Below are 26,397 nucleotides of genomic sequence, written 5' to 3' on the forward strand. Positions count from 1 at the left end.
TCTATTTCCGCACTTGACCTAGCACTGCTGAAGATATTGTGATTTGAGAGGTTGGAGCAAAATCGAAATATTCTTTCTATTTCTGTGCAGTAAAATATTTTTTTGATATATTCGACAATTTGTGTGGGAGGTACCAGAAGAAATGGTCCGATCACTATCATCTTTACAACAGATCTTGTGTTCTATTAAAACGTACTAAGTCTGAATGAAATCGAATGTTAAATTCGCGTTTTATGAACTTCATGGATATTCAAAAATTTAACCACTTGTAGGGGAGATACCGGAAGGAGTGGACCGATATATTCCATCTTCACACCGGAGTTACTAAAAATATTGTGATGTGTGTAAAGTTGAAGCAAAATCGGTTTATCCTTTCTCTTTCTGTGCGGTAAAATATATTTTTGAAAATTTAGGCTTTTTGAGGGGAAGGTGCAAAAAGAGTAAATCGATATTTCCCATCTCCAAACTCGATCTATGTTTAATAATAATATTACGATGTACCAAGTTTGGATCAAATCAGATACTACCTTCGAAAGTTATCGTGCGCACCAGCCAGACAATGCAGGCAAAAATTATATTTGATAATTTTGAATATCTCAATCATGAATTCAACTATCCTAAGAAAATAACATTAAAACCAGTTGTTATTGTAAAAGCGCATAATTAATGGCCAAAGAAACGCAACTTCTTCCGCTCTTTAAACTTCCTTACTTCACTCCTGGGTCATTAGCCACTCTTCTGTAATTAGTATTTACACACACACACGCACAACTCACTTCAACTTTCCTCGTCTGTTCTGGATAACGTCTTTATTTTCAAGAAATATTTTCCTAAACAAAAAAAAAACACTAGCAACAACATCAAACCGTAACCGGATGCAGCAACATCAAAGATATAACACCACCATAAACACCTCTGAAATTATGAAGCCGAGCAAAAGGCATTCTAAAATGCGTAGCATCAGTTAAAGCCATAAATTTTATTGCAAATTCACTTTATGGTCGGTCGGTTGGTCCTTTGGTGTTTTTAGTCGACTGGTGCTGTCTGTGGCTGGCCTCTGCAAATAAAAACTAGAAATTCCTAACTACGGCACTCTATCACAAGTGTGAATGCAATATCAGTGCTCCGGACAATGTAAACACCGAAAACATTAACCATTCGCCCAAAGATTGAGATATCCATGGAATAACATTTAACTGTGTTGTTTGGCCGCTATGAATGTTGTTTCTATTTCATTTGGCACAAGCGAGAGAAAGAGCAGCAGGACCACCTTAGGAGATGAAGACAAAAAAAAAAATTTTAAAGAATATTTCACAAATGTACTAAATTTAATTAAGAAGAAGACCTTTCAATTCCATGGAACTTTTGGAAGATATAGAAGGACAGTAGTAGAAAACATTCACAGCGTAAATTTTGAAAATAAAATACCTAGAAATGCTACATTATATAGAGTGAGATGAAATAACTTCAGACTGCTGTCGTTTCCATGCCAATCGTCCGACAGTTGTTAAAATTATTTCAGTGACAGCTCGTTATATTGTTTATAAGAGTACAAAAAAATGTTGGTGAGAATTTTCCAAAAAAAAAAAAAGTTATTTGTGATGGAATTCAAGTGTGACAGTGCGATTTCTTTATATTTGGCTGGAAAACCACAAGTGGCTATCGTTAGAGCACTTCAGCATTTATAGGTGAATAAATCTTTCGTGACTCGTACCATCGCTCGTTACTGTGATTCTTGTAGCGTAGCCCGATGTCAACAGCAACATCACCAGAAATGTTTCCAAAAGTAGCGAGCTCGGGGTAGAGCTATTGAAATTTCAAACAGTGCGAGAAAAAAAATAGGTTGGCCACCAGAACTCAAGCACCGGCCATGATGATAGTGTGGGCTGCCATAACAGCCGATGGTCGCTCTCCGCTCGTATGTTATCGCGAAAATATTCTGGAGGGTGTATTAAAGCCTTGGGTACGCAAACATTTTGGCCGCAGACCTTGGACATTCCAAAAGGATTCAGCGCCATCGCACTTAGCACGCGTCACCCAAGAATGGTTACAAAATGAGGTTCCTCGCTTTATTTCCAGCGCACAATAGCCACTAAAATCTCCGGATACCAATCCGTTGGACTATTGTGTCTGGAGTATTTTGGAAACCAAGGTTGGCACTAAAAAATACCAAAGTTCGCAGGAAATGGGTCAAAATACCGCAGAGCAACATTCGGCGTGTGACGGTTTCACCGGCCGTTTGAAGGCCATAATTCGTGCCTAAGGTGACTAATTCGAATAAATCTAAACTTTTTCTAAAATTTGATGCTATTTTTTGCTTTCATTCAATAAAATTTAAAAAAACTGTAAAAATTATGGCGTTTGACTTTGTTGCTGTTTTTTTTTTATCTCACCCTGTATTTTAACCTTATTTTTCAACATTGATTTTCATACCAAATTTCAAATTTCCATAGTAACAAACGGTACAATATTGGAAGTTTAGTTACATTTTAGAGCTTTTCGTACGCTAAAGGATCGAATTTTCAAAAATCTTTGGAACATCTATCAAATAAATGACTATTTTTCCAAATTTCAGAATTTCCAAAAAAACTAGCCTTATCGTATGCATCAAGAGTGATGTCCGTGGAAAATTTTATTCTAGTATCAGTCGTTTCGTCTGGGCGCTGATTCTCACTCAGTCAGACATTTATTTCTCTACTCTACTCTTTTATATAAATTGGCGAAAATCGGTTCAGATATGGCTATAGCTCCCACAGTGCATATTACATATACACTCCAGAACAATGATATATGGTACTTGATATCAGATACAGCTCAGAAATACCTCTGACAAATATTATCAAGATCAGTTGCAATTTATATATACAGCTCCCAAATGTGTTATTTTAGCCCGCCAATCGGGATATATTAGCCTAAACGGGATGGATTTTGATAGATACCACCAATTTTTACATAGAAGCTAATACTTCAAATTTGGTGAAAATCCGTTTAGATATGGTTATAGCTCACATATATATGTTTCATCCGATTTAGTGATTCAAGTCCCTCACGTTCGTAATATGCACTCCAAAACAATTCTATTTGGTAACTGATATCAGATACAGCTCAGAAATACATCTGCCAAATTTGATAGATATCGCTTATGATTGGATATAGCTTTCATATATATCTTCATCCGATTTTTTTGGGCACCAAATATGTAAAATAGGCCCAAATTGGATGGAGTTTGAAACATTCAACCGAATTTATTCTGGAAGCAAATTCGATATTTGTTGAAACTCCATTCCTATATATCTAGTGCTTTGAATTGTGATTTTTAATATATATCCTCTCGAAGTCATATTATGCACTCAATAGCAATGTTCTTTGGTAAGGATGGAATAAATTCCTCTGTCAAATTAAGTGGAAATCGATATTGGTCCAATCTTCTGGTACCTCCCACAAAAGTTCGCAATTATCAACCAGAAAGTCCTAAAGTCGGGCGGGGCCGATTTTATGATACCCTACACCACTTTCCTAATTTAGTTGAGCTCCACATAACAATTAAAAGTTTTTTATGTGAGAATTCAATCATACACGCTATGATTATAATTATAATTTAATATTCAAAGGACTAAATATGCCGAAGCATTTATATCTTTTAAATTCGGACTTGTATTGCCCATTTGGTTCAAAATTAATTTGAAATCAGATAAAGATATATATGGGAGCTATATCCAAATCTGAACCGATCTCGATAAAATTTGGCAAAGATATTTCTGAGCTGTAATTGATATATTTCCCTGAATATCGTTGTTACGGAGTGCATATTACGCCTGTGTGTAATAAATACAACAAATCGGATGAACAATATATATGGGAGCTATAGCTGTATCTGAACCGATCTTCACCAAATTTGGCGTACTACCTTCTGGACTGAATTCGGTCGTATGTGCCAAATTCCATCCCATTTGGTCAAAAATTAGACGATTGGTGCAAAATAAAAAGTAAATCGGACGAAGTTATATATGGCAGCTATATCCAAATCTGAACCGATCTCGATAAAATTTAGCAAAGGTATTTCTGAGCTGCATTTGATATATTTCCCCAAATATTGTTGTTACAGAGTGCATATTACGGCTGCGGAGGACAAAAATAACAAATCGGATGAACAATATATATAATGGAGCTATAGCTATATCTGAACCGATTTCGATCAAGTTTGGAATACTTATTTTCAGGCCTAATTTGGTAGTTTGTGCAAAATTCCATACTATTCGGGCTGATATTACATGTTTGGTGCACAATAAAAGGCAAATCGGACGAAGATATATATGGGAGCTACATCTAAATTTTTACCGATTATCTCCAATTTCAATAAATGCGAACTGTACTTTGTTTACAAAAATACATGGACAGACGGACGGACGGACAGACGGACTGACATGCATAAATCAACTCAGAAAGAGATTCTATGCAGATCATCAAAAGGAACTATGGGTCTATCTCGTTTCCTTTTGCCTGTTACAAACAAATGCACAAAGACATAATACCCTGATCACCTTGTGGTGTAGGGTATAAAAACAAAATAAAATCACAGAAAAGGAAAGTATAATCCGATTTTAACTTGATTAAGGCCGATTGCCTTAAAATTACACACATCACAATATTTTTATTAACCCAAGGTCTGGTGTGAAGATGGTAGAGATCGGACCATTTCTTATGCTACCTCCTCCACAAAGGGTCATAATTTTGAATAACATCCGAAATAAGCATCCGGTTCTCTTTATATTTCACTCATGGAATATATCGGTCCACACCTTCTGGTACCTCCTCCACAAAGGGTCAAAAGTTTATGAAACGCGACATCTCAATGTTTCCACAAACACAAGATCTGCTATAAAGATAGTAGGGGTTCAAGATTTTGGAAAACAAAACGCTCAAAGAACGCGAAATAAGCATCCAACTCCCTTCAAATTTCGCACTGCTAACGCAAGATCTCTTGTCTGCGAATCCCTCTGGTACCTCGCCCACAAAGGGTCACAATTTTCTATACTTTTACCTGTCATAACTTGCGAAACGAGTCAGCGATTCTTTGCAACCTGATATATCTAAATATTTCTCTCAACCGAAACCATAGATGAATATGGAGTTTGTGATTTCGCATAAAATGTATATAAAAAATATAAATGTTCGATTTTCTTGTAATTCCAATGTTTTTATCTGCATTAGCCGAAGAATGAAAATACTTCGGTCGACTATATCTGGTACTTCATGCACTTATTAACATTTTCTAAAAATTATCTCATGTAAAGTGAAGGAAGTAGTCGATATAGTCCAAATATGGCACGTCGCAATATATATATATATATATATATATATATATCATATTCATTTAGGTCCGGTTCGAAATATACAATATTGGCCCATTCCTTCGGGTTTGAATGAGCATAAAACAAGTACAAATATATTTAAATGAAAGCGAACATTGGCTGAGAGTATACATCTGTCGGCGAAAGCGACTGATACTTTTTAAGTTGTTTAAATTAATTTTCAAAGAATTTTGTTCTATTTTTAACAAAAATCATAGGAATTAAATCAAAGAAAGTGATGAATAGTTAATCCTGACAACCCATCAATTTTACCTTTGGGAATGTCACGCAAGATAATTTAATTAAACTTTAATTATATCATCGCCTCATGTCACGCAGTTCCCCAAAACATAATCCTATTATGTGGAAATGCCTGCTACAGTACCCCCCATAAAAGGGTTGTCAATCAATTTTTAACTTCCGTAAATGAAGAGTCTAGCTCTGGTCTATTCTTGATTAGCTGTAGTACTAAGTGACACTGAAAATATTTTATCATTATGCGACATTGGCGAGGCAACTATGCTTATCTCTTTGCCACTCTTTTTCATCGTAATTTATGAATGACGATGGCAATTATGATTGTGGTCGTTACCGAGGTTGGTATTTGTGCATTATGTATCCCGGAGACGTAATAAATTAATTAAAATGCCTTGGCGATAAGGTAGACGCAATTGTGTTTCATGGCTTTTACAATGACATCATGATTTCGAAGATGTTTTCTTTCTCTAATAGGCCATCCGCGTATTTTAAGGAATTAGGGGGCCCATTGATCGATGGAAGAGAGAGGAGGGGTTATGCTTATTCATCTCCCAAAATAAACTAGTTTGCGATGATTTAAAGACTGTGAACTCTTTATAAATAATTCAAAAATAAATAAATTAATGTGGTACTTACACACATACTCACAAGTTTAATTGAGCGTATGAAGCGGCAATTACTTAAAAATTCCTTTGAATTACTAACCATGTTTGATATATCTCGGCAAATGCCATGAACACATCGAAGCAACGCCTTATCTTTTTATACTCTCCACCATACATGGTATGGAGGGTATATTAAGCCTGTCATTCCGTTTGTAACACCTCACACATATATATATTCTTTAACAGCATAAAATGTTATGTCGATTTATGTCCGTCCGTCTATGCGTCTGTGGAAATCACTCTAGCTTTCGAACAAAATTAAGTGGGCTGATAAAATTTTACACAAATGTATACAGGGTGAGGTAAAAAAACTGCAACAAAGTCAAACGCCATAATTTTTAATTTTTTTTAAATTTTATTGAATGAAAGCAAAAAATTTCGGAAATATCTAAAAATTTTAGAATATGTGTAGATTTGTTCGAATTCAAAGGCCCAATGAAACCATCACACGCTGCCCGAATGTTGCTCTGCGGTTTTTTTTGGTCCATTCCTGGCGAAGCGCTTTCTTGAGGTGATCGACACTTTGGTATTTTTTAGTGTCAACCTTGCTTTCCAAAATACTCCAGACACAATAGTCCAACGGATTGGTATCTGGAGATTTTGGTGGAAATTGTGCGCTGGAAATGAAGCGAGGAACCTCATTTTGTAACCATTCTTGGGTGGCGCGTGCTGAGTGCGAGGGTGCTGAGTCCTGTTGGAATGTCCAAGGTCTGCGGCCAAAATGTTTGCATGTCCAAGGCTTTAATACACCCTCTAGAATATTTTCATCATAATATACGGCATTTATTCTGATGCCACGGATGCCACTGATGGACAACGAATGTTTTCTCATCGGAGAAAAACAAATTCGGCAGTTCACCACATTCGGCCAAGCGAAGCAACTCTTTAGCTCCTTTGAGTCTATTTTCTCTCTGTTGAGGTGTAAGTTCTTGCACTTTTTGGAATTTCAATGGCTTTACCCCGAGCTCATTTTTCAATATTTTCCGAATGGAATATTGCGATATGTTTAGTACACGAGCCATTTTTCGGCCACTGCGACGCGTGTTTCGATCAAGTCGCTTCTTTAGGTTTCGAACCATTTCTGCTGATGTTGCTGTTTTCTTCCGTCCACTTACTTGACTTCGGGCTATGCTATCAGCATCTCGGTAACGAAGGTACGAGACACAAAAGATTTATTCACATTTAAATTCTGGAGTGCTCTAATATTGGGCCGCTTGTGGTTTTCAAGCCAAATATAAAGAATAATTTTAACAGCTGTCGGACGAGTGGTTTTTAAATGACAGCAGTCTGAAGTTGGTTGCAGTTTTTTTTATCTCACCCTGTATATTCCTGATTAGCGATGTCTGTCCGTCTATTCGTCCGTGGAAATCACTCTAGCTTCCGAACGAATTGAAGCAGATTTCGAAAATTTTACTCAAATGTATGTTATATCTGGTATTGAAAATGGGCCACGTAGGTCCACGTTAAGGTATAGCCCCCATATAATGGTACCTCCCGATATATTTGATGATTTTAGCGGCATCATTCACCGAAATTGTTTGAAATTTAGTGTTTGAAGTTCGTAATGGATACTACAGCCTAAGACAGAAAATTTGCTGTGCAAGTCCACGTATTCGCTCCAATATACCGGTACCTCCCTGTATTCGGTATTTTGATGATTTTAGGACATTATTCACAGGAATTGTTTCAAATTTGGTATTTGAGGTTCGTCAAGGATACAACAGCCCAAGATAGAAAATTGTCTGTGCAGGTCCACGACTTGGTATAAACCCATATATATGTACCTACCGAAAAAAGAATTTTAGTGATTTAGGCCACCTGAAATATTTCAAATTTGGTATTTGAAGTTTGTAATAGATACTACATCCTATGACAGAAAATAGTCTGTGCAGGTCCACGTTTTGGTATAGCCCTCATATAACTGTAACTCCCGATATTCGGTATTTTGAAGATTTTAGATAAATTATTTACCAATTTTTTTTCAAGTTTCGCATTTGAGTATTGTAATGGCTGATGACAAAAGTTGCCTATGCAGGTCCACGTCGTCGTATAGGCCCTAATATAGCTGCTACATTCAGTATCTTTAAGATTTTAACAGAATTTTTAACGGATTTTATATTTTTCAAAATTGCCAAATTCGTTCCAAATGGTGGAGGGTATTTAAAGTTCGGCCCGGCCGAACTTACAGCTTTTTAACTATTTGGTATTACATTTTTATTATCCCTTTATTTTGATTATGCGAAAGAGTCTCTTCACAATACCGCTATAAACGCCAACGACGTTATTTATTTTCCACGAATTATACCTTGAAAACACATAAAATCTCAATATTTTTGACAAAACTGCCATTTGCACTTACAGCTGTCCTTAACGTAATGAACGAATTACCTTGTGTTAAGATTTTTGTTTTTATCCCCCAAATTCAAATTGGTGTGGCACAATAAAATTCAGACTATTGCCATTGTAACCAACCACCCACATAACCAAGGGGGAGAAATACATTTTCCCTTTCATGTTTCCGCAACTCAAAGCCACTTCGCATGGAGAGGCAGGTGTATGTCATTATTTGTGTTATGTACCAGCAGAAGAAAAACTTAAAAGGAAACTATAAAATCTGTAATACTCTCATGTGTGTTATAACGACAAAAATGAAAGTAATTACCACATTTATTGGGGGAAAGCAATTACGAATTCTTATAACTGCTTCAGTGCTTCTTTTGTTATATGAGCTGAAACAAGAAACTTTTTTTCATTTAACAATGGAACGTAGCTACAACCTTTCCACATCAATATTATATATTCTAAATATATTTTTGAGAAATTGGTATTAAAACCCTATTAACTATAGCATTTCTACTTATATTCTACTTATATTAAGCGAGATAAAAAAGAGATAACTATCAAGACATGTCGAAGTAATTCTGATGGCTTCCTAAACGATTTTATGGATGTTTATGTTAAAAAGTTCCAAGGACATATTTAAGAAACCCTGGTTTTATGTTTCTGCATTAAAAATGGGTAAATTGAGAGTCTAAGTTCACTAATTCAGCATTAACCAGTAAGGAAAGGTCAATAGTCGGGTAGGTCCGACTTTATGATACCCTACACCACTATGCGTATTTAGTAGAGCTCCCGTAACAAAAAGGTTTATATTGGGAATTTATGTGAAGTAGATCATACCAACTACGAACCTAATTTGCATGCGTATCATGGCTTTAGAGAAGTCACAATTTAAAAAATATATATCCAACTTTGAATCGATTTTCAACAGATTTGACGGAGGCTTTTGTACCTCTAGTACCAAATAACTTTGTTGTATAGTGGATGATATGACTTCGATAATAATTCTACCGAACCGAATATAGAGAGGTACCGTTGTATGGGAAGTATACGATATCGTGAACCTATATAGACAATTCTCTTTCGGGGGGTAAAGTACTTAGAAGGAACTACTTGTGTGGATTTTGAGAAAATTCCATTAAAAATGTGGCAAAAATCATCAAAATACCGAATATCGAGAGGTACCGTTATATGAGAGATATATGATAACGTGGACTTATGCAGACAATTCTCTCCCAGGGGGCAAACTACTCAGAAGGAACTACTTGGCTGGATTTTCATACATTTCCATTGAAAATGTTGGCTAAAATCATGAAAATACCGAATATCGGGGTTACATTTATATGGGGGCTATACGATGTCACGGATCGATATAGCCCATCTTCAAAACTGATTATATCGATGAGTTACAAACGGAATGACGAACGAATATACCCTCCATACTATGTACGGTGGAGGGTATAAAAAGTGCATATTACGCATGTGAGGGACTTTAACACCAAATCGGATGAAACATATATATGGGAGCTATAGGTATATCTAAAGCGATTTCGATCAAAATCGAGGTACTTGCTTCTGGGCTGAATTCCATTGGGAGTGCCAAAACTCAGTTCATTTGGGTTGGTATTAGCCATTATTTGCACATTAAAACCGAAGTCGGATAAAGATAGCCTTGTGGAGAGCATATACGCATGTGAGGACTTAAAACCCCAAATCGGATGAAATATATATATGTGAGCTATATCTATATCTCACCAAAATTGATATACTTGCTTCTAGACTGAGCTGAACATATCGCAATATTCAATTCGGCAAATATTGAAAAATGAGCTCAGGGTAAAGACATTGAAATTCCAAAAAGTGCAAGAACTTACACCGCAGCAGAAAGAAAATATTCTCAAAAGAGCTACAGAGTTGCTTCGCTTGGCCGAAAGTGGTAAACTGCCGAATTTGGTTTTCTCCGATGAGAAAACATTCGTTGTCCAGCAGTTTGTAAACAAACAAAATGATCGGCTTACTTGCCAAAGAGGTCAGTTGCAAATTGTCACCAGAACACAAGCGCCGGCCATGGTAATGGTGTGGGCCGCCATAACAGGCGATGGTCGCTCTCCGCTCGTACTAATCGACCGTGGCATCAGAATAAATGCCGATTATTATCGCGAAAATATTCTGGAGGGTGTATTAAAGCCTTGGCACGCAAATATTTTGGCCGCAGACCTTTCACATTCCAACAGGACTCAGCATCATAATACTCAGCACGCGCCACCCAAGAATGGTTACAAAATGAGGTTCCTCGCTTCATTTGCAGCCCACAATGGCCACCAAAATCTCCGGATACCAATCCGTTGGACTATTGTGTCTGGAGTATTTTGGAAAAAAAAGGTTGGCTAAAAAATACGAAAGTGTCGATCACCTCAAGCAAGGGCTTCGCCGGGAATGGGCCAAAATATCGCAGAGCAACATTCGGGCAGCATGTGACGGTTTCATTGGCCGTTTAAAGGGCATAATTCGTGCCAAAGGTGACCAATTCGAGCAAATCTAAACTTATTCTAAAATTTGATTCTATTTCCGAATTTTTTTTAGTTTTTTGATCGATATAATTTAAAAAAAAAAAGTCAAAATAGAAAACAATCAAAATGCATACGACGGTGCGGTACTTTGGGGCTGTTGGAAAAAGTGAACCTACATACAGACAAGGTTATGTCACTGGAGGCAGAACTCATCACAAACACAAATTTGAAGGGATTTGGTGGAAAAATTAAATTGAAATGATAAAGATATCGAATAATAGGAGGTACCTTTATATACACGTTATTGGAAATCATGGTCCTATATAGACACTGTTGTGTCACCGTAGCTAGAACTAGAACTAGAGATAGAACATTATAAATAAGTGATCAGATATTTGAAATATGTCCGAGAAAAAATTCATGAAAAACCCAATATAGAGAGCTACCGTTATATGGGGAATATATGAGGACATGAACCTGAATAACAAATGTGGTACTCATTAGAACTCGAAATACACTACAATTCCGGCGAAAAATGGGACACTTGTTATCGAAATACCAAATATCGGGAGATACAACTGTATGCGGACTACACCAAAACGAACAGGAAAAATATCGTCTTAAACACATTAAGTCTGTCGTTATCCAAATGTGGACTTATATGACCCATTTTTCTTTAATACCCTAACTTTAAAATGTTTAATACACCTACTCTCAATTTGACGAACATAGCTAACTCATAATATCCTTAAAAAATTGATTAAATATTATAAAGAGGTGAAGGAGAAAAATTCAGATCAAATAGGAACACACTTTCCCCACCCATATAACTTGGAATAGGTTTGACAATGTGGCCATAACCTTTCTTATTACTGCAATTGAGCTGCATCATTAAATGGATATTATGCAAAATCTCTCTCTATCTATCTTCCAAATTACTTGCCATATTTTAATTCAAACCAACAAATAACCAGACAGAGATTACCAAAACGATTATTTTAAACAATACAAATGTTCATGCACAATTAATCCGCCTTGCTTTAAATAACTATGAAGCACGTTTCCGTACCGTATTTATCGCCAGCCAGTCGGACAATAAATGTTGTTTACCTCTCTCTCTCGCTCTCCTTATTCAGTCATTCATGCCATTTAACACCTATTTCGAGTACGACATTTGCAAACTTATTCATTCTTATTCTAGAAATAGTCCAGGAATGGCGATTTGATTTCGAGAAAATAAATTTCAGTAATGCGCTTAACAAGATGTTTGCACTTTTAGTTATTGCCATCACGTGATTTTCGGGCACCCGTCTGGAACGGAACAACAAAACGTTGTTGCAAATCGAAAAGGAGTAGCAGAAAACGGCTACGCCATGGTTAGCCATTTACAAACAACAGCCATTTGGTGGTCATGTTTGATGTTGGAATTGTAAACATTTCCCTATCTACTACGAAGGAATCCTCCAGAGTTGTGCTAAAGTATTTGTCCTTACCACTGCCACAGCCCCACAAATAAACAGACAGACTAACAAACGTACTCACATACATGCATTCATTTGATGAACGATTTATAGTAAGGCAATGTTATTGGGAGTTTTCATTTTTTTTCACCCGAGTTTTGTTCAGCATACCGGAAATAGTGTTAACTTGCATTCGTCGTCGCTAGCCCTCCAAATGGAATTGTTCGGCTGCATACATATGTGAAGTGGGGTTAAAAATCCTTGGAACTATTCTGTTGTTTGTAGTTTCAGGGAAACAAGTTTGTCGACAAAAAAAGTAGTTTCAGCTAAATTCCAGGGAAATAAGTCAAGCTAGTGAAGAGAGCGCTATAAATGGTCGAGCCGAAACTTGACTTCTAGGCAAATTGTTTGGGTTTACAAATATGTCAGATTGAGATCGTAACAACGTTTATCTGAACTTCACTGTCTTCTTCTAATATTTAGTATATTAAATTAGAAGTGAGCCTTCTCCGGCTGATTTTTGTTGAAATTATGTTTTCAATTTTTGGCGATAGCCTCACATATAATGATGATAGTATGTTTCATATTTGGAGGAGCGGTTGTGATTTCGATGTCCAGAAATATATTGGCTTTGTTAGGTTAAGGCCTGCCAAGACTGTTTAATGACACGTCCTCTCCGCCCATATGTCTGTCCGACGGCCAAAATCAATTCCCAACGGAAATTTTACTCGAATATATTTAAAGTTGGTTTTGACAATAACATATATAGGTCCACTATATGATATAGCCACACAAACCTATACCACTATACTTGTGGTATTTTGGGATCATAGCTATATTTTTCTGCCGAATATACTGTAAATCCGCAGTTTTTAATCCCCGTGGGCAGAAAACGTCCTTGCAAAAGAAATGTCCATTTAAATCCACATTTTGGTAGGAACTCCATATACATATTTTGGTTTCTTTTTTTTAAATAAATTTTTAGAGTTCGCAATTAGTAACACCTCATACGATAGAAAATTGCCCTTCTGGTCTTCGTTTTCGTAAACCCATATAAATAATATAAAATAAATAACCCCTCCAGATATACGATTTTTTAATGATTAAGCCATCGTTTTCAACGAAAATTGTTAAAATTTCATTCTTGGATTTTTTTATAAAAACAACAATAATGAGATTAAGTCCAATTATTTTTCAAAAACAGGTCCTTAGAATATTTTTAATATCCTCAACCATATTACTACAGTGGGTGTATATCATTTGATCCGGCTAAAATGTGGCTCTTCGAAATATCGATTTTATATCTTGGAAAGGTATCGGGACATTTGAAGTCGATCTAACCGTCTGTCTGTCTGTCTGATTTACTTGCTTGCGATTTTTTTGGACACCCATGTTATGCCATGACATGAACTTATATAGCTAGAATTCAGGCATTTATAATTTCGATTCTATGTTCCTATGGCGATAATCGCCTACTTGAAGAAGATTGTCGCCATATATCCACGTTGGGAAAAGTTCAAAAGAGAGAATATTTTTTTAGATTAATATTTAGAAACTTTGGTGAATATTTAGAAACTTCTCTTGCTTTGATCAAAAATCAATTAACAAAATAACTTTTCCAACTATCTTCAACTTCTATATCTATAAAAGAGGAAAATGATTGTATGTCTGTTTGTTTGTTTGTAATTTATGGACTCGAAAACCGCTGCATAGATTTTCCTGAAAATTTCCAAGTATACTACAACATTGCCTGAAAGTAACATAGACTATATACATTTTTGAAATGCCACTTGGAACTTAAGATATAGCATCAGAACCGGAGGTACCTCCCAAAAATTTATATTTGATATACACATATCTATTGATACAGATACAGTTTCCAAATTTGGAATAAGAGACGGGATTTGATCAGAAAATATATTTGCCATATTGAAATCGGTTCTGATTTGGATATAGCTCCCATATATATTTTCGGCCGATGTTACATATTTGATGCACCCAACGCGATATGTTTGAGCGATTCCGATGAAATTCGCCATGAGCTGCTAAATTAGGTACAAAAATAAATTTGCCAAATTATTTCGAAATAGGTACAGATTTTGATCTAGCTCCCACATATATTTTCATGCATGTTATGCACCCAACGCGATATGTATGTCCGATTCCAATGAAATTCGGAGTAAAAGACGAAATTTTGCACCAAAAAAAAAGATAAAAAAAAACTGTAACCAAGTCAAACGCCATAATTTTTATTTTTTTTTTTTTTAATTTCATTGAATGAAAGGAAATAATGTAGGAAATGGCATCAAATTTTTGAATAAGTTTAGATTTCTTCGGATTAGTCATAAGTATAGCTTTGTTCGAATTGGTCATCTTTTGCACGAATTATGGCCTTCCAACGACCAATGAAACCGTCACATGCTGCCTTTCCATCCCCTCAGATAGATCCACATACTTACATTGATCCTGTACACCCTTAATGGGCCCTTGTACCAAAACTCATAAGTCCAGCTCTATTCCTGCACTATATGAAAAGTGTATAACATTTCGAACACTATATAGTACGAATTTCGAAATTCTCTTCTGAATCGAAACACTACACACTGTATATGATATATATACCAATATTCAAAATTTTAAGTCTTTTCCTACATATTATACCAAATTTGGTACCATTAGTACCTTTCTTACACTACAATATTTCATAATTCCAATTGTTTTCCTACTATCCTCCAAATTTAAGGCGATTGGTATACTTAGTATTTTAAGTATTTTTAGCTCTATCTGTTAAACATCATGGTACCAAATTAGTATCTTTTAGTACGTTTGGTACACCTAAAGTTCAAATTTCCTAATGACCCTTTGGTTATAAGTTACAAGTTACAATCTACCAGTGATTCCTCATTCCAAATTTCAAAATTCTAGCTCTATCCGTTTACCGAATAAAAATAGTATTATATTAAGTACGTTTTCGTATATTTGTACCCTTCTAGTATAGTTTTAACAAGTTAAAAAGCAGTACCGAACTTTGAATACCCTCCACCATTTGGAACGAATTTAAAAATTGTCAACAAAAAATCCGTTAAAAATTCTGTTGAAATCATTAAAATACCGAATATAGCCGATATATTGGGGTCTATACGACGTGAACCTAAGCCATTACCATATTCAAATTCGAAACTTGAAATGAACGGTGAATAGTGTAGCTAAAATCATCAAAATACCGTACATAGGGAGGTACCGTTACATCAGAGCTATACGAAGATCTGGACTTGCATAGAAAATTTTCTGTTACAGCCTGTAGCATCCATTACGAACTTCAAATACTACATCTCAAATAATTTCGGTGAGTATTGTACACAAAATACCGAATATAGGAAGGTACTAATATATAGGGCCTATACGAAGACCTGGATATGCATAGACAACTTTCTGTCATAGGCTGTAGTATCCATTACGAACTTCAAATACCAAATTTTAAACAATTACGGTGAATAATGTCGCTATAGTTATCAAAATACCGAATATCGAGATGTACCGTTATATGGGGGCTATACCGTTATACGGGACCTGCACAGCCAATTTTCTGTCTTAGGCTGTAGTATCCCTTTGGAACTTTAAATATTAAATTTGAAACAATTCCGGTGAATAATGTTGCGAAAATCATCAAAATACCGAATATTGGGAGGTACAGATATATGGAGGTTATACGAAGACCTGCACAGACAATTTTCTGTCTTAGGCTGTAGTATCCCTTTGGAACTTTAAATATTAAATTTGAAACAATTCCGGTAAATAATGTCGCTAAAACCATCAAAATACCGAATATCGGGAGGTACAGATATATGGAGGTTATACGAAGACCTGCACAGACAATTTTCTGTCTTAGGCTGTAGTATCCCTTTGGAACTTTAAATATTAAATTTGAAACAATTCCGGTCAATAATGTCGCTAAAACCATCAAAATACCGAATATCGGGAGGTACCGTTATATGGGGGCTGTATGAAAACGTGAACCTACATGGTCCATTTACGAACTTAACCTACCTACTGGCAAAATATATATGTCTGCAAAACTTTAGCCTTCAATCTCAATTCGTTCGAATGATAGCGTGATTACAAAGTTAATATACCCTCCATAGTATGGTGGAGGGTATAAAAAACGAATTGAATGAATTTTGTTTTTCACAATGATTGGGCAATTTGTAGGTAATTTAGACACCTTTTTATCTCAAATCATTCTAATGTATAATACCAAAGATTTAATATACAGTCTATTTTGAATGCTGTCGCATTTAGTACAAACAATCTACCACACACATCTTCGATATGTAGGGTATGGGTATCGGAAAAATAAACAAAATCTAGTCATGTCCATGTTGGATGGTTGATGCAACATTCTGCGGCGACAACAACTATGTAAACGTGCATGTGTGCTCAAATGTAACTCCTCTCCCCCGAAAAAAAAAAAAACAACTTACAATGGGAGCAACATTCCGTAAGTTTTGACCCTCTATTTTTGTAGTGGCTGGGTAGTTCGTCTTTTTTTGTGCAACTTTTACAAAATACTTTGAATGCAGTTCAAATCTTTGGAAAATTACTTTAAATCACCAAAAAAAAAACTTTTTGGGAAAATCCCTCATTTTTGGGGCCTTCTTTTGGATCTCCTCGATATGTGCATAGCTATTGGTTTCCTACTCATGTTGCTTTTCATGGCATACTTTCCTTTTTCTTTTTTTTTTTCTAAGTTGTGTGCGGCGTAAATGTCCTGTTTGCCCTGTCCTGTTTCAAAGTCACGTCGCTCGTTTGTATATTTTAATGCAGCAGACAATGGCCGGGTCAAATTGCAAAAATTACTGCAACTCTATTAGTGGCGCATGTGGAATTTGTGAATGGGTATTGGGGGGGATTTTAAGACGTATGTGAGCGAGCTTGAATATTTCTTTTCCCAACCTACATTAGCTAAATTGGCAATTTGAATTTTATGTTGCATTAAACGTTCACATGGTAAGCCATTCACAATGTTCTTCATATCGCCTTCTATTTTTGCCGTTCATATCATTTTATAGACGAGTTTATTTTTACAACTTTATAATAGGGGGAGGCGTTTAAGGTTGTAATCGGTATTAATTCTTGTAGCGGGAAATTGTATTAATGTTATTAGCTACTCTTTAAAGAAAATGAAATAAAAATTCAGAAAATTAGAATCAAATATTAAATACCTGAATTCTAGGTGCAACTTAATTGAAGGATAAGGTGGGGAACTAAGGATTCTAGTCTATTCAGTTAAAATTTAATATTCTAAATTCTAAGTGAGTTCTTTAATTCAAACACAAAATTTGGACTTAGTATTAGTCTTAGTTGTAGATTCCAAGGACTGGCAATTGATCAAAGGGATTTTTTCTTGAAAAAGTGCTCAGAAATTCTGAATTTTTATCTCTGCTATGTCAAATTTTAATGCCCTACACCACACAGTGGTCAGAATATTATGTCGTTGTGCATTTCTTTCTACCATGGAGAAGGGAGCGAGATAGACCCATAGTTGCTTTTGAGGATTTTCTTAGAATCACTTTCTGAGTCGATGTCAGTCCGTCCGCCAGTCCGTCCGGCCATGTATTTTTGTGAACAAAATACAGATCGCATTTATTATCCGATTGAGATGAAATTTTCCAAACAATTTTTGTTTGGACCACGGACGAAGCCTATTGAAATTTGGGAGAATTGGTTCAGATATAGCTCCCATATACATGTTTCATCCGATTTGGGGTTTTAAGTCCCTAACATGCGTAATATACTTTCCACATGAATAATCTTTAGTACCTGATATCAGATAAAGCTCAAAAATATGCGTTAAAAATGTTGTCAAGATCGGTTCAGATTTGGACATAGCTCCTATATATCCAATTTGAGGATTATTGTACAACAAATGGCCAATATCAGCACAAATGGACTGAATTTAGGCATTTCCGCAGGTATTCTGCCTAAAAGTAAGTGCTCAAAATTTTGGTGAGAATAGATTCAGATATAGCTATAGCTCCCTCCCATGTGTAGTATGCACTTAACAAGAATCATATTTGATACCGCATCAAATACTCCTCGAAAATACCTCTGCAAAATTTTATTGAAATCGGCTCAGAGATATGAGATCTTTATGCGATTTTGCGGTTATTGCGGCCATACTTACTCTCAGAAACATGGCTAGAGAGGGTATATATCATTTGATGCTGCCAAAACGTGACTCATCGAAATAACGATTTTAGACCCTTGGTCTCTTTGGTCAAAATCCGTTTCAGAACGTATTTAATCGATCTAGCGATGTGCGTCCGTCCGTACATCCGTTTGTCTGTCTGTCTGGCTGGCGCGCACGATATCTCTCGAAAGGAGTATCCAATTTGGTCTAAATTTGGTACGTCGTAATATTATTAGCAAACTTAGGTCGAGTTCGGAGATGGGCAACATCGGTCCCTTCCTTCTAGTTACTCCCCCACAAAAGGTCGAAATTTTCAAAGAAATATTTTACTGCAAAGAAAGAAAAATGATAATCCGATTTTGCTCCATGTTTGCAAATCCCAATTTTTGCATCATGGCTAGGAGAGGTGCAAAAATGGACAATATCGGTTCACTCCATCAAGTGCCCCCTATAAATGGGCCAAATTGTGAATAATTATAACTCTTATAAAATTAAAAAATACAAATATCACAATATTTATATTAAAACAAGATCTGGTGTTAAGATAAAGCATATCGGTCCATTCCATCTGATACTTCTTCTGGTCAAAGTTTTAAATAACAAAGCGATCATAAAATCCGAAATCAGCATCCGGTGCTCTTCATATCTTATATATCCCATTATTTATACTAACACAAGATCTGCTGTGAGTACCTGTCCTACAACGGGTGAAAAATTTGAATAACCATAAATCTTAGAAAACGCGAAATTAACATCAGATTCCATTCAGACTTGGCACATCTCAATATTTCCATCAACACAAGATCTTTTATAAAAATCGGAAATCTCAGAAAAAGGAAAATTCATTTTGGTCCCTCCTTCACAAAGGGTCAGAGTTTTGAATAACCAAAACGATGAAAAAATCCGAAATAGGCATCCTGTTGTTTGGGGATATACAGGGTGAGATAGAAAAACTGCAACAAAGTTAAAAGTCATAATTGTTACATTTTTTTGGCACGAATTATGACCTTCAAACGGCCAATGAAACCGTTACACGCTGCCCGAATGTTGCTCTACGGTATTTTCGCCCATTCCCGGCGAAGCACTTGCTTGAAGTGATCGACACTTTGGTATGTTTTAGTGCCAACCTTGCTTTCCAAAATACTCCAGACACAATAGTCCAACGGATTGGTATCCGAAGATTTTGGTGGCCATTGTGCGCTGGAAATGAAGCGAGGAACTTCATTTTGTACCATTCTTGGGTGGCGCGTGCTGAGTTCTGTTGGAATGTTCGTGCCCAAGGTTTTAATACACTCTCCAGAATATTTTCGCGATAATATTCGGCATTTATTCTGATGCCACGGTCGATTAATACGAGCGTAGAGCGACCATCAGCTGTTATGGCGACCCACACCATCGCCATGACTGGCGCTTGAGTTCTGGTGGCCAACCGAAGGTGTACATTTCCAGCTGACCTCTTTGGCAAGTAAACCCGATCATTTTGTTTGTTTACAAACTACTGGACAACGAATGTTTTCTCCTCGGAGAAAACCAAATTCAGCAGTTAAACACTTTCGGCCAAGCGAAGCAACTCTTTAGCTCTTTTGAGTCTATTTTCTTTACGTTGCGGTGTAAGTTCTTGAAATTTTTGGAATTGCAATGGCTTACACCGAGCTAATTTTTCAATATTTGCCGAATGGAATATTGCGATATGTTCAGCTCACAAGCCATTTATCGGCCACTGCGACGCGGGTTTCGATCAAGTCCCTTCTTCACTTTTCGAACCATTTCTGCTGATTTTGCTGTTTTTTCGTCCACTTCCTTGACGTACGAGACACAAAAGATTTTTTCACATTTAAGTGCTGCGTGTGGTTTTCCAGTCAAGTATAAAAAAATCACACTATTATAGCTGTCGGACGAGTGGCGTAGAAGTGACAGCAGTCTGAAGTTGGTTGCAGTTTTTTCATCTCACCCTGTACATCTGTCGGCAGATCCAACTGATACGTTTTAACTTATTTATAATTTTATCGCCAGCAAAACCTTGAATTTTTAAATCAATATTTCGGTGCCCGCATTCTCCCCCTCAATAATTGAATAGAATACGCAATCGCTTTATAACTCAATTCTTATTTTATGTTTCTCTTCTTTTTTGCCTTTCGAAACAACATTAACGCAAAATTGTATTAAAAAATTTATATTAATTTTATGATCCAATGATGGCGTAAAAGTGTTAAAACATCATCATAAAAATGAACCAAAAAAATACGAGCTGTGGTAACAGGTGGTGCTCACCAAAATGTAGAGATATGAATATTTGATTGAAGTTTTCAATGGCTTTTCTATTTACAATTCTCTGGAATTTTGCTCTTTATGGCCATCATGTATGCATATCAATGTCGTTCGCTTGATGTGTGGAAAGGATATAAAATGGGCATTTCAAAAAAAAAAGTTTGATAAGAATGGGCAATACGTTTTAATATTTCTTTGATGACAGGAAGAATGGATATTCATGTCAGGCCTTTGCTGTTGCTGCTACATAAAATGGGTTATGAAAATAAATTCATAAAAATTAATGATTTTATATGCGTTTCTTGTTTTAAATGGCATATCCTTTAAAAAATTCTCATATTTGTTTATGATATTCATATTCTTTGTATTCTTTGTTTTCTATTTCTAGTTCTGGGCTGCCTATGTTCCATGTGAGGCCCAACATCGAGATGCAGTACAACTAACATTAGAACAAATCGATGTTATCAAACGTTTGACAGATCGTTATTCACCGCAACTGACGACCTGCACCTCAGCACAAGGTAAGTACAAAGTTCAGAAAAAGAAATTGAAGAAGGACTCTTTAATTTTATTTCTAAATACGCAACATAATATACAACACACGCTAACTACTAAACCATTTACAAAATATGGATTTAATAAAAATATCTTAAGGCTTATGGTCCCAGAGGGAATACATGATTTTATATGGGCAAAAAACACACTTGATTCTAGATGGTCAGGGAAAACAAAGCTGCCAGGAAGGCTCAATACTTCATTACAAAAAAAAAAAAAACTGGGTTGTTTTCGAAGAAATCCGTTTTAGTATCTGATTTCCGTGGTTTTTTCATTCATATTTCAAGGAGCTTCTTTTTTGTTTTTGAAAATTGAGTGTAACTTCCCTGTTGAAACATCTATTCCTCTGTAAGGAATGTACAAAAGTCGAACGGAGCCGACTATGTGATACTCTACACCACTATGCATATTTAGCAGAGCTCCCGTAAGAAAAATTTGGCAAAGATATTTCAGAGCTGTATTTGATATATTTCCCTGAATATCGTTGTTACGGAGTGCATACTACGGCTGTGGGTAACAAATATGACAAATCGGATGAACAGTATATATGGGAGCTATATCTATATCTGAACCGATCTTCACCAAATTTGACATACTAGCTTCTAGACTTAATTCGGTCGTAAGTTCCAAGTATTTGGGCAAATATTAGACGTTTGGTGCACAATAAAAGGTAAATCGCACGAAGTTATATATGGGAGCTAAATCCAAAGCTGAACCGATCTCGATAAAATTTAGCAAAGGTATTTCTGAGCTGCATTTGATATATTTCCCCAAATATTGTTGTTACAGAGTGCATATTATGGCTGCGGAGGACAAACATAACAAATCGGATGAACAATATATATGGGAGCTATATCTAAACCGATTTCGATAAAATTCGGTGTACTTATGTTGAGGTCCAATCTGATCATAAGTGCAAAATTCCATACTATTCGGACTGACATTACACGTTCGGTGCACAATAAAAGGCAAATCCGACGAAGATATATATGGGAGCTAAACAAATGGCTTGGGCCAAACAAATGATTTGTGGATAGGACAATAAATGCGAACTGTACTTTGTTTACAAAAATACATGGACAGACGGAAGAACGGACGGACGGACAGGCAGACGGACGGACGGACATGCATAAATCTACTCAGAATGGGATTCTCAAAATCATCAAAAGGAACTATGGGTCTATCTCGTTTCCTTTTGCCTGTTACAAACAAATGCACAAAGACATAATACCCTGATCACCTAGTGGTATAGGGTATAATTACAAACAAATGCACAAAGACATAATACACTGACCACCTAGTGGTGTAGGGTATAAAAAGCTTATATTAAGAATTTATGTAAAGTAGATTATTTCAATGCGAATCATGGCTTTAGAGTATTCACAATTTTGGAACTATATCCAACTCTGAATAGATTTTCAACAAATTTGACGGAACCATTTGTACCCCTGGTACCAAATAATATTGCAGTATAGCTGGATAGTATACAGGGTGAGACTGCTGTCATTCCGACAGCTGTTAAAACTATTCCAGTGACAGCTCATTATATTGTTGACAAGCGTACAAAAGCTTTTTGGTGAGAATTTTCCAGAAAAAAAAAAATTATTCGTTATGGAATTCAAGCGTTATAGTGTGATTTCTTTTTATTTGGCTGGAAAACCACAAGAGGCTATCGTTAGAACACTCCAGCATTTAAATGGGAATAAATCTCGTACCATCACTCGTTACCGTGATTCTGGTAGCGTAGCCCGACGTCAAGGAAGTGGACGGAAGAAAACAGCAACATCAGCAGAAATGGTTCGAAAAGTAAAGAAGCGACATGATCGAAATCCGCGTCACAGTGTCCGAAAAATGGCACGTGAGCTGGACATATCGCAACATTCCATTCGCAAATATTGAAAATTGAGCTCGTGTTAAAGCCATTGAAATTCCAAAAAGTGAAAATAGACTCGAAAGAGTTGCTTCGCTTGGTCGCAAGTGGTAAACTGGCGAATTTGATTTTCTCCGATGAGAAAACATTCCTTATCCAACAGTTTGTAAACAAACAAAATAATCGTTTTTCTTGCCAAAGAGGTCAGCTGAAAATGTGAACCTTCGGTTGGCCACCAGAACTCAAGCACCGGCCATGGTGATGGTCTGGGCCATAACGCCATAACAGCCGATGGTCGCTCTCCGCTCGTAATAATTGACAGCGGCATCAGCTTGGGCTTGGGCACGCAAACATTTTGGCTGCAAACTTTGGACATACCAACAGGACTCAGCACCATCGCACTCAGCACGCGCCATCCAAGAATGGTCACAAAATAAGGTTCCTCGCTTCATTTCCAGCGCACAATGGCCACCAAAATCTCCGGATACCAATCCGTTGGACTATTGTGTCCAGAGAGTCGATCAGCTCAAACAAACGCTTCGAACAAATCTAAACTAATTCTAAAATTTGATGCTATTTCCGACATTTTTTGCCTTCATTCAATAAAATTTAAAAAAAGGTAAAAATATGGCGTTTGACTTTGTTGCAGTTTTTTTATCTCACCCTGTATATATTCCTGATCAGCGTCAAATTCTAAGACGATTTAGTCCCATCCGTCCGTCCGCCTGTACGTCTGTTAGAATCACGCTAGAATCAAAGCGAATAAGATAGGAAGCTAAATCAGTTTTTTTTTCGGCAGGCAGATCAATTCTGAAGATGGCCTATATCGGAGCACGATATCTTATGGCCCGTATATAACAGTACCTCCCAATATTCGGTATTCTGATGATTTTATCTACATTTTGCAATGGAAGAAGAAGAAGTTCTTCTAAGCACTTTACCGCCTGGAAGAGATTTGTCTACATAGGTCCACGATATCATATGGCACCCAACAACTGCACCCCCGATATTCGGTGTTTTGATGATTTTAGGGACATTATTCACTGAAGTTGTTTCAAAATTTCTATTTAGAAATTGTAATTGGTACTACAGCCTATGACAAAAAATTGTGTATGCAGGTCCACGTCTTCATATAGCATCCATATTCGGTATTTTGATGATTTTAGCGGTATTATTACCGGAATTTTTTAAAATATCGTAATGAGAAGTACAGTCTATGACGGAAAAATTCCTATGCAGGCTCAGATATAGATAGATATAGACCCCCTATATTCGGTATTTTGACGATTGTAGGAAAACCGAAATTGTTTTAAATTTAGTATATGCAGTTCCTAATATGTACAACAGCCAGTGACATTAAATTGTCTTGGCAGGTCCAGGTCTTCGTATAGCCACCATATAACGGTACCTTCCTATATTCCGTATTTTAATGATTTTAGGGAGATTTTTCACCGGGACTGTTTCATATTTCGTATTTGAAGTTTCTAATGTTTACTTCAATCTACGACATGCAGGTCTATGCAGGTCCACGTTCTCGTATAGCCCCCATATATCGGTTCCTCCCTATATTCGGTATTTTTGACAATTTTGTGAACAATATTCACCGAAATTGTTTTAAATTTTCTTATATGAAGTTCCTAATAGGTACCACCGCCTGCGACATTAAATTGTCTTGGCAGGTCCAGGTCTTCGTATAGCCACCATATAACGGTACCTTTCTATATTCAGAATTTTAATGACTTTAACGGTATTTTTCAACGGATTTTTTTCAAGTTTCGTATTCGAATATTGCAATGGCCTATGACAAAAGATGGCTATGCAGGACCACGTCTTCGTTTAGATATATACGGTATTTTTAATATTTTAGCAGAATTTGGAATTTCATAACGATATTTTTAATTTGATAACTGCTACTTAATTTCGTGAAGAATTTCACATTTCAAAACAAATAAAAATAAAAAAAATCCATCTTATTTTGGCACTTTCATTTCATTGCTCTCTTAAAGCCTATAAGACTTAACTTCGACCCATTTCGCTTGCAGAATTGTTCCATTGAAAGCATTCACTTATTATTATTGTGTTTTTATTTTTCTGTGTCGGCACAAGAGTCACTTCACTGCCATAATGTCACTTTTGGCATTCCCATTCTCAGTGCTATTTTTTCTCCATTTTTTTTAAGTTTGATGATTTTCTCGGCATTTGCTTTTTGTCCAATTTTGTGTCGACGAAATACTGCAACTCCCCGAAAACACTTAGTAAAACTGCAGTTAAAAGCCTGATGCTAGCGCAGCCGAACAAATAGAAAAAAAGTACACTGAGAGAAGTTCTGTTTATTTTTTTTTTTTTTTTGCTGCTGCTTCTGCTTGTTTTCTTTATGAATTATGGGTTGCCCAAAGTTTTTTCTTTTCCTTTGCAAACATACCTCCCAAGAAGTGGCTTCTGGGAACGTTAGTTTTTTTTTTGGCGTCCACCTCTTCATCTTCTTTTCCTTCTCCTGTATAAACATCAATTTGCAGCACATTAAAAAAAGGAAAAACAGAAATCCGAAATGGCAGTGCTTTGCAATGAAATCAGTCAGTGAAAATGGCAAAAATGGTTGCTTGCCTCAGAAAAATGCTGAAAAAATATTCCGAGTCTGGTTATACCCTACACCACAAGGTGGTCATGGTATTATGTCTTTGTGCATTTGTTTGTAACAGGCAAAAGGAAACGAGTTAGACCCATAGTTCCTTTTGATGATCTGCATAGAATCACATTCTGAGTCGATTTATGCATGTCCGTCCGTCCGTCTATCCGTTCGTCCGTCTGTCCGTCTGTCCGTCCGTCCGTCCGTCTGTCCATGTATTTTTGTAAACAAAGTTCAGGTCGCTTTTATTGCCCGATCCAGATGAAATTTTGCAAAGATCTTTTGTTTGGCCCAAGGACGAACC

At 36.3% G+C, this 26,397-nt stretch overlaps 1 protein-coding gene across 1 annotated transcript in view; it reads left to right on the plus strand.

Moving 5' to 3' along the window:
- Positions 1-26,397, plus strand: part of LOC131806714 (GATA zinc finger domain-containing protein 16-like) — a 94,078-nt gene that overhangs the window by 44,887 nt on the left and 22,794 nt on the right. The window contains exon 4 of the mRNA XM_059131325.1: positions 21,431-21,563. Within this exon, the coding sequence (XP_058987308.1) occupies positions 21,431-21,563 (133 nt within the window). The remainder of the gene's footprint in view (positions 1-21,430; positions 21,564-26,397) is intronic.

The sequence above is a fragment of the Musca domestica genome, unplaced genomic scaffold, assembly GCF_030504385.1.
Source record: "Musca domestica strain aabys unplaced genomic scaffold, Musca_domestica.polishedcontigs.V.1.1 85, whole genome shotgun sequence".
In the NCBI taxonomy this organism is placed as follows: domain Eukaryota; kingdom Metazoa; phylum Arthropoda; class Insecta; order Diptera; family Muscidae; genus Musca; species Musca domestica.